This window comes from Erythrolamprus reginae, chromosome 1, assembly GCF_031021105.1.
Source record: "Erythrolamprus reginae isolate rEryReg1 chromosome 1, rEryReg1.hap1, whole genome shotgun sequence".
Taxonomy (NCBI): domain Eukaryota; kingdom Metazoa; phylum Chordata; class Lepidosauria; order Squamata; family Dipsadidae; genus Erythrolamprus; species Erythrolamprus reginae.
The window spans coordinates 420,709,276-420,718,774 of NC_091950.1; the positions used below are offsets into that span (position 1 = coordinate 420,709,276).

The following is a 9,499-nucleotide window of genomic DNA, read 5'->3' on the forward strand; positions in this document are numbered from 1 at the left end:
ATCATGAGGTACCACACTTAATGATTGTCATAGGGGTCAAATAAGCAGTCAGGAAACAATGTTAATATAAATCGTAAGGATACAAGCAACAAGTTACAGTCATAAGTGGGAGGAACAATGAGAAGACTAGTAGTAATAGTAATGCAGCCTTAGTGAATAGTTTGACAGTGTTGAAGGAATTATTTGTTTAGCTGAGTGATGGCGTTCAGGAAAAAAATGTTATTGTGTCTAGTTGTCTTGGTGTGCAGTGCTCTGTAGTGACTTTTTTAGGGTAGGAGTTGAAACATTTTATGTCCAGGATCAGTGTTCCTCGTAAGCTGTGCGCGTGCGCACGCACGCTCCCCAAAATACCCCCCCGCGCACCCTTTTCCATGGGCACGCGCTCCCCATCCCCCTGCCAGCCCGCGGGGAGGGGGTGGGGGCGGGGAGGGGCGGCAGTAGGAGGAAAGGGAGCCACGGCCGCCCCTGCCTCCCCACGGTGCCTCCAGCCCCCTTGCGCCCCTGGCTTCTCGGCCCTGCCCCCCGCCTGCCTGATCTGCCCCCTCTCCTCCGCCGCATCCTGCCTTGGGGCGCGACTTCTCCCGCGGCAGTGGCAGTTGCGGGACGAAAGCACTGCCACTGCCGCGGGAGAAGTCGCACCCCAAGGCAGGATGCGGCGGAGGAGAGGGGGCAGATCAGGCAGGCGGGGGGCAGGGCCGAGAAGCCAGGGGCGCAAGGGGGCTGGAGGCACCGTGGGGAGGCAGGGAGTGAGAGAGTGAGCAACAGAAAGAGATAAAGAAAACAAGAGAGAGAGAGAGAGCAAAGAGGGGGGGAGAGAAAGAGAGAGAAATGATTCCTGATTTAAAGCATATGGTAAAAAACACCCAAATAATAACAGAGAAAAAACCCCCCAGCTGTTTGTCTGTGTGTGAACTCTTGAACCATTTCCAATAGCTCACCCCTAATTGGAAATGGTTCAAGAGTTCACACACACACACACAAAAGGGGGGAGGAGACAGGGATGGAAAAAGAGGAGAAGATAATAATAGTAATAGATTTTGGTTTTGTTTTACTATTAATTTCTTTTAATAAAAAAAGGAAATTTTTTTCTTATTATTAATTAATTATTTTATTTATTTTATTTATTTTATTTATTTTATTTATTTTATTTATTTTATTTATTTTATTTATTTTATTTATTTTATTTATTTTATTTATTTATTTATTTATTTATTCATTCATTCATTCATTCATTCATACAGTGGTACCTCAAGATACGAACTTAATTGGTGCCGGGAGGAGGTTCGTAAGGTGAAAGGTTCGTAAGACGAAACATTGTTTCCCATAGGAATCAATGGAAAAGCAATTAATGCGTGCAAGGCCAAAACTCAGAAACCGGGAAGCCGGCCGCCACCACCAAAGGAGGCTTGAGCCTCCCTTTGCCCCATGCTGCTTCGCTCTGCCTGTTGTCCTGGGTGAAGTGCTGGGGGGAGGGAGTCAGGAAGGTCCTCCTGCTCCCCTCCCCAGCCAAAAACACAAAGACAGGCAGGGCGGAGCAGCGTGGAGCAAAGGGAGGCTGAAACCGCCGGCGACTTCAGCTTCCCATTGCTCCGCGGGAGCGGCAGACCGCCTTTGTATTTTTGGCTGGGGGGGGAAGCAGGAGGCGCAGGATCGGGCCGGCGGCGGGCACGCCGCGAGGTAGCAGGTCAGCATCCTGGGCGGCTGGGCAGCGGGCGAGGAGGCGCGGCCGAGCGGACCTGGCTCCGGCTCCGGCTAGACCTCCAGCAAGGATGGGGCGGGCAGTGGGCGCGGCGGTAGTGGCGAGGATGCGTCCGATTCGGGGCTGGCGGCCCCCGACGCAGTGGGGAACATCGGCGCGGGAGGCAGAAGAGGACCGGGCGAGTGGAGCAGCAGCGCGGCTTCTTTTTGCCTGGGAGGGAAGGTGAAATGCCGGCGGCTCTAGCAGCTGCTACGAGAGGCATTTCACAGCCGGGCTGGGGGGCTTCCCAGCAACCTCCCGAGCCCCGAACTTCCGGGTTCGGGGCTGGGGGGGTGCTGGGAAGCCCCCCAGCCTGGCTGTCACCTTTTAAAACAGCCGGGTGGCTTTCCAGGAGCCTCCCGCAGCCGAACGCCAAACCCGAACTTCCGCGTTCGGCTTCAGGAGGCTCCTAGAAAGCCGCACGGCTATTTTAAAAGGTGACCGCTGGGCTGGGGGGCTTCCCAGCTCCCCGCCGAACTTTTGCCGAACTTCCGGGTTCGGGGTTCGGGGGGGTGCTGGGAAGCCCCCCAGCCCGGCGGTCACCTTTTAAAACAGCCGGGCGGCTTTCCAGGAGCCTCCCGCAGCCGAACGCCAAACCCGAACTTCCGCGTTCGGCTTCAGGAGGCTCCTAGAAAGCCGCGTGGCTATTTTAAAAGGTGACAGCCGGGCTGGGGGGCTTCCCAGCACCCCCCCGAACCCCGAACTTTTGCCAAACTTCCGGGTTCGGGGTTCCGGGGGGTGCTGGGAAGCCCCCCAGCCTGGCGGTCACCTTTTAAAACAGCCGGGCGGCTTCCCAGGAGCCTCCGAACGCCGAACCCGGAAGTTCGGGTTTGGCGTTCGTAACTCGAAAAACGTTCGTAAGAATAGGCAAAATTTTTCTGAACCCCGGGTTCGTATCACGAGTTGTTCGTAAGACGAGGGGTTCGTATCTTGAGGTACCACTGTACATACATACATACATACATACATACATACATACTTCTATGCCGCCCAGTCCGAAAGGGACTGTCGCTCAGACACTATACTTTTCCGCCCACACCGAAAAAAAATTAGAGGGAACATCGTCCAGGATGCGAAGGGTCAGTAAATATTTTCACGGCCCTCTTTTTGACTCCTGCAGTATGCAGGTCTTCAACGGAAGCCAGGTTGGCAGCAATTGTTTTTTTCCGCAGTTCACTGGAAGTTTTTAAGAAGAAATTGGACAACAATTTGTCTGAAATGGCATAAGGTCTCCTGTCTGAGCAAGGGGGTTGGACTAGAAGACCTCCAGGGTCCCTTCCAACTCTGTTAATCCATGTTGCAGCCAAGCCTCGCAGCAAAAACTCTTCCCTGCAAGGCATAATCTGTGCTTGCTGCCCGTTTAGATTAACCTTGTAAAATAGGGCCGGTTAGCAAATGCCACTGGATGGGTTTATCCAAGGCAATCAGCTGGAGGGGGTGTTTCAAATGACAACAACACGACAACCAGTTGTCTCTCTCTCTCTCTCTCTGCCAGTCAGTCCAACAGCTGTTGTCCTTGCTCATGGTCTTTCCTTTCCTTTGATTGTTTTGCAGAGCTAACTCAAACCTTGACAAAGTGTTGGAGTTACTTTGTCCAACTGCCGACAGCCATGACATAAATAAGGGCCTGATAGAGGCTATCCAGAGGTAAGGATGTGGGTGCCGATCATGTCGGTCTCCCCTCAAATGCTTGTTGGGGTAGAAACATCTAGATCGGTGTTTGTCAAGTTCAGGGACTTTAAGGTGATGAGACTTCAGGTCTCAGAATTCCCCAGCCAGCTTGTTTTACAATGGGCAAACTTCCACTCCCAGAATTCCCCAGCCAGCAATGTTTTAAGATCGATGGACTTCAACTCTCAGAATCCCCCAGCCAGCAATACGTTAAGATAGATGTACTCCAATTCCCAGAATTCCCCAGCCACAATACTTTAAGAAGGGAGTACTCCTCCCAGAATTTCCCAATCAGTCTGCTTTAAGATCGATGGACTTCAGCTCCCAGAATCCCTCAGCCAGCAATGCTTTAAGATGGGTGGACTTCCACTCCCAGAATCCCCCAGCCAGCAATGCTTTAAGGTGGGTGGACTTCCACTCCCAGAATCCCCCAGCTAGCATGCTTTAAGATGGGTGGACTTTCACTCCCAGAATCCCCCAGCCAGCAATGCCTTAAGATGGGTGGACTTCTACTCCCAGAATCCCCCAGCCAGCAATGCTTTAAGATGGGTGGACTTTCACTCCCAGAATCCCCCAGCTAGCATGCTTTAAGATGGATGGACTCCAATTCCCAGAATTCCCCAGCCACAATACTTTAAGAAGGGAGTACTCCTCCCAGAATTTCCCAATCAGTCTGCTTTAAGATCGATGGACTTCAGCTCCCAGAATCCCTCAGCCAGCAATGCTTTAAGATGGGTGGACTTCCACTCCCAGAATCCCCCAGCCAGCAATGCTTTAAGGTGGGTGGACTTCCACTCCCAGAATCCCCCAGCTAGCATGCTTTAAGATGGGTGGACTTTCACTCCCAGAATCCCCCAGCCAGCAATGCTTTAAGGTGGGTGGACTTCCACTCCCAGAATCCCCCAGCTAGCATGCTTTAAGATGGGTGGACTTCCACTCCCAGAATCCCCCAGCCAGCAATGCTTTAAGGTGGGTGGACTTCCACTCCCAGAATCCCCCAGCTAGCATGCTTTAAGATGGGTGGACTTTCACTCCCAGAATCCCCCAGCCAGCAATGCCTTAAGATGGGTGGACTTCTACTCCCAGAATCCCCCAGCCAGCAATGCTTTAAGATGGGTGGACCTTCACTCCCAGAATCCCCCAGCTAGCATGCTTTAAGAGAGATGGACATCCACTCCCAGAATCCCCCAGCCAGCAATGCTTTAAGATGGGTGGACTTCCACTCCCAGAATCCCCCAGCCAGCAATGCTTTAAGATGGGTGGACTTTCACTCCCAGAATCCCCCAGCTAGCATGCTTTAAGATGGATGGACTCCAATTCCCAGAATTCCCCAGCCACAATACTTTAAGAAGGGTGTACTCCTCCCAGAATTTCCCAATCAGTCTGCTTTAAGATCGATGGACTTCAACTCCCAGAATCCCTCAGCCATCAATGCTTTAAGATGGGTGGACTTCCACTCCCAGAATCCCCCAGCCAGCAATGCTTTAAGATGGGTGGACTTTCACTCCCAGAATCCCCCAGCTAGCATGCTTTAAGATGGGTGGACTTTCACTCCCAGAATCCCCCAGCCAGCAATGCCTTAAGATGGGTGGACTTCTACTCCCAGAATCCCCCAGCCAGCAATGCTTTAAGATGGGTGGACTTTCACTCCCAGAATCCCCCAGCCATCAATGCTTTAAGATGGGTGGACTTTCACTCCCAGAATCCCCCAGCCAGCAATGCTTTAAAATGGGTGGACTTCTACTCCCAGAATCCCCCAGCCAACAATGCTTTAATATGGGTGGACTTCTACTCCCAGAATCCCCCAGCCAACAATGCTTTAATATGGGTGAACTTAAAATTCCCAGAATCCCCCAGCCAGCAATGCTTTAAGATGGGTGGACTTTCACTCCCAGAATCCCCCAGCTAGCATGCTTTAAGAGAGATGGACATCCACTCCCAGAATCCCCCAGCCAGCAATGCTTTAAGATGGGTGGACTTCCACTCCCAGAATCCCCCAGCCAGCAATGCTTTAAGATGGGTGGACTTTCACTCCCAGAATCCCCCAGCTAGCATGCTTTAAGATGGATGGACTCCAATTCCCAGAATTCCCCAGCCACAATACTTTAAGAAGGGTGTACTCCTCCCAGAATTTCCCAATCAGTCTGCTTTAAGATCGATGGACTTCAACTCCCAGAATCCCTCAGCCATCAATGCTTTAAGATGGGTGGACTTCCACTCCCAGAATCCCCCAGCCATCAATGCTTTAAGATGGGTGGACTTTCACTCCCAGAATCCCCCAGCCATCAATGCTTTAAGATGGGTGGACTTTCACTCCCAGAATCCCCCAGCCAGCAATGCTTTAAGATGGGTGGACTTCTACTCCCAGAATCCCCCAGCCAACAATGCTTTAATATGGGTGGACTTCTACTCCCAGAATCCCCCAGCCAACAATGCTTTAATATGGGTGAACTTAAAATTCCCAAAATCCCCCAGCCAGCAATGCTTTAAGATGGGTGGACTTTCACTCCCAGAATCCCCCAGCTAGCATGCTTTAAGAGAGATGGACATCCACTCCCAGAATCCCCCAGCCAGCAATGCTTTAAGATGGGTGGACTTCCACTCCCAGAATCCCCCAGCCAGCAATGCTTTAAGATGGGTGGACTTTCACTCCCAGAATCCCCCAGCTAGCATGCTTTAAGATGGATGGACTCCAATTCCCAGAATTCCCCAGCCACAATACTTTAAGAAGGGTGTACTCCTCCCAGAATTTCCCAATCAGTCTGCTTTAAGATCGATGGACTTCAACTCCCAGAATCCCTCAGCCATCAATGCTTTAAGATGGGTGGACTTCCACTCCCAGAATCCCCCAGCCAGCAATGCTTTAAGATGGGTGGACTTTCACTCCCAGAATCCCCCAGCTAGCATGCTTTAAGATGGGTGGACTTTCACTCCCAGAATCCCCCAGCCAGCAATGCCTTAAGATGGGTGGACTTCTACTCCCAGAATCCCCCAGCCAGCAATGCTTTAAGATGGGTGGACTTCTACTCCCAGAATCCCCCAGCCAACAATGCTTTAATATGGGTGAACTTAAAATTCCCAGAATCCCCCAGCCAGCAATGCTTTAATATGGGTGGACTTCTACTCCCAGAATCCCCCAGCCAACAATGCTTTAATATGGGTGAACTTAAAATTCCCAGAATCCCCCAGCCAGCAATGCTTTAAGATTGGTGGACTTAAAATTCCCAGAATCCCTCAGCCAGCAATGCTTTAAGATGGGTGGACTTTCACTCCCAGAATCCCCCAGCTAGCATGCTTTAAGATAGGTGGACTTCCACTCCCAGAATCCCCCAGCCAGCATGCTTTAAGAGAGATGGACATCCACTCCCAGAATCCCCCAGCCAGCAATGCTTTAACATGGGTGGACTTCTACTCCCAGAATCCCCCAGCCAGCAATGCTTTAAGATGGGTGAACTTAAAATTCCCAGAATCCCCCAGCCAGCAATGCTTTAAGATGGGTGGACTTCTACTCCCAGAATCCCCCAGCCAGCAATGCTTTAAGATGGGTGAACTTAAAATTCCCAGAATCCCCCAGCCAGCAATGCTTTAAGATGGGTGGACTTCTACTCCCAGAATCCACCAGCCAGCAATGCTTTAAGATGGGTGAACTTAAAATTCCCAGAATCCCCCAGCCAGCAATGCTTTAATATGGGTGAACTTAAAATTCCCAGAATCCCCCAGCCAGCAATGCTTTAAGATTGGTGGACTTAAAATTCCCAGAATCCCCCAGCCAGCAATGCTTTAATATGGGTGGACTTCCACTCCCAGAATCCCCCAGCCAGCAATGCTTTAAGATGGGTGGACTTCCACTCCCAGAATCCCCCAGCCAGCATGCCTTAGGATGGGTGGTTCAGGATGCTGGTTGGGGAATTCTGGGAGTTGAAGTCCACAAGTGTTAAAGTGGCCGAATTTGGCGATTCCCGCATTACACTGTGAGAATTAATGCTGCCTTCCTTGCAAACAGAGCCTCAGAAGTTCTGAAATATCGTTCCTTCTCTCCTTTTGTTTTACTCTGGAGAAACTAGGCAGGGCCCTCCCGAAACCCCTCCCGAAACCCCTCACACATCCCCCTCCTTCTATGGACTGAGCTAATTTTCCATAACCGTTGGCCTTGTCTGTCCGTGACTTCACCTCCTGTCTCCCAAGGCTGTTTCCACATAGCCTTGCAATAACCCAGTAATTGATAGGAGCTATTAATATTGAGTGGGGAAACAATTGGAGGTGATCCTTGCTGTTCAGAGGCTTAAAACTGAGGGTGACAACGCTGACATGTTCAGTTGAAGCTGTTTGGGATTGGAAATTTAAAATATTATGATGCCTACAGGAGCGATCAATACAATAAAATCATTTTGTATCAGGTTTCCTCCATTAGACCTACTCATGCTGTCCAGGAGGAGAAAAACACAAAGAACCACAAAGATTAATTAGGGGACCAGAGGCTAAAACATACTGCAGGAATTTGGAAAGTCTAATCTTTCCTGCTCCAGCAAGGGGATAGACTAGAAGACCTCCACGCTCCCTCCCAACTATTATGCTATAGTATGCTGTGCTATTCTCTATTCCACTCCACTCCATTATTCTACTCTAAATTCTATTTTATTTTATTTTATTCTAAATTCTATTCAAATTCTAAATTCTATTCTATTCTAAATTCTATTCTATTCAAATTCTAAATTCTATTCAAATTCTAAATTCTATTCTATTCTAAATTCTATTTTATTCTATTCTGAATTTTATTCAAATTTTAAATTCTATCCTAAATTCCATTCTATTCTAAATTCCATTCTATTCTAAATTCTATTCAAATTATAAATTCGATTCTATTCTAAATTCTATTTTAGTCTATTCATATTCTATTCTAAATTCTGTTCATATTCTAAATTCTATTTTATTCTATTCTATATTCTATTCTATTCTAAATTCTATTCTCTATTCCACTCCACTCCATTCTTCTGTTCTTATCCTGTCCCATCCTATCTTAGTGAAAAGAAGATGATATAGTCCAGTATTTAAGGGGTTGTCACACAGCCCTTTGTCTTGAATGCTCTAGGGGTCTCCTGCATCAGCAAACGGTTGGACTATAAGACCCCGCAAGCTCTCTTCCCAACCCTATTCTATATAGTGAAAAAAAACCCTGCAAAAACCTAGGGCATGGAAAACATTCTTCACAGAGAGTAACAATGAAAGAACCTGGGAAGATTGTTAGCAGATAGTTAGGGCTGGGGGAAAAAGCTACATTCAGAGTATAAGACGCACCCAAATTATCAGCCTCTTTTAGGGAGGAAAAATGTTCGTCTTATACACCGAAAAATACGGTAATTGTATTCCACGTTCTCTAGTTCTTCCTTGGAGCCAAGGACGGGCGATTTGTTCTATTCCGACTCTTTTGATGAATTATGATAAATCTTTGATAAATTATGCACGGCCGATGTTTGCTTCGTCCTTCGAGCGCTTGCAAAGGCTGCGTGTCTGACGCCGGTTTTTTCCTGTCCTTGCAGGGGGGAGGCGAGCTGTGCCCACCACGGGAACATTGAGATGAAAGGGGGAGCCGAAGAAAGTTTCAGCGAGTCCGAAGGTTCCATCGAAAACATTGAAGGACTTTCTTAAGACCCCACAAGATAAACGGACGCTCGGCTGGCTAATTGCGTGACTCCTCTTTGTGTATTTATTTATCCTCACACATACACACACAATGTGGTGTCGGAAACTCTCTTGAAAAGAGGAAGGGGGTGGGATTGTCTTGCAACGGCACTCGGTGGCTTGGGAGAACTAGAGTTTGCAATAAATCCGTGTTTTTCAGACTTGGCAATTTTAATGTGGGGCAGACCTCAAGTCCCGGCATGTTTCTAGGGAGACAGGCTTCAGGTCCCACCCAGCCAGCCTGCTTTAAGAGGGGAGGATTCAGCTCCCAGAATCCCCTGGCAAGGATGCTTTAAGAGGGAAGGACTTCCACTCCTAGAATCCCCCGGCCAAGATGCTTTAAGAGGGGTGGACTTCCACTCCTAGAATCCCCCAGCCAGGATGCTTTAAGAGGGGAGGACTTCAGCTCCC

General features: G+C 49.1%; 1 protein-coding gene across 1 annotated transcript in view; it reads left to right on the plus strand.

The window, feature by feature from the left end:
• The window catches only part of TEX14 (testis expressed 14, intercellular bridge forming factor), a 125,353-nt gene extending 116,190 nt beyond the window's left edge, over positions 1-9,163 (plus strand). Inside the window, exons 27-28 of the mRNA XM_070735410.1 lie at positions 3,293-3,385; positions 8,947-9,163. Coding sequence (XP_070591511.1) covers positions 3,293-3,385; positions 8,947-9,055 — 202 coding nt within the window. The 3' untranslated portion in view covers positions 9,056-9,163. The remainder of the gene's footprint in view (positions 1-3,292; positions 3,386-8,946) is intronic.
• Positions 9,164-9,499: the final 336 nt, after the last annotated feature.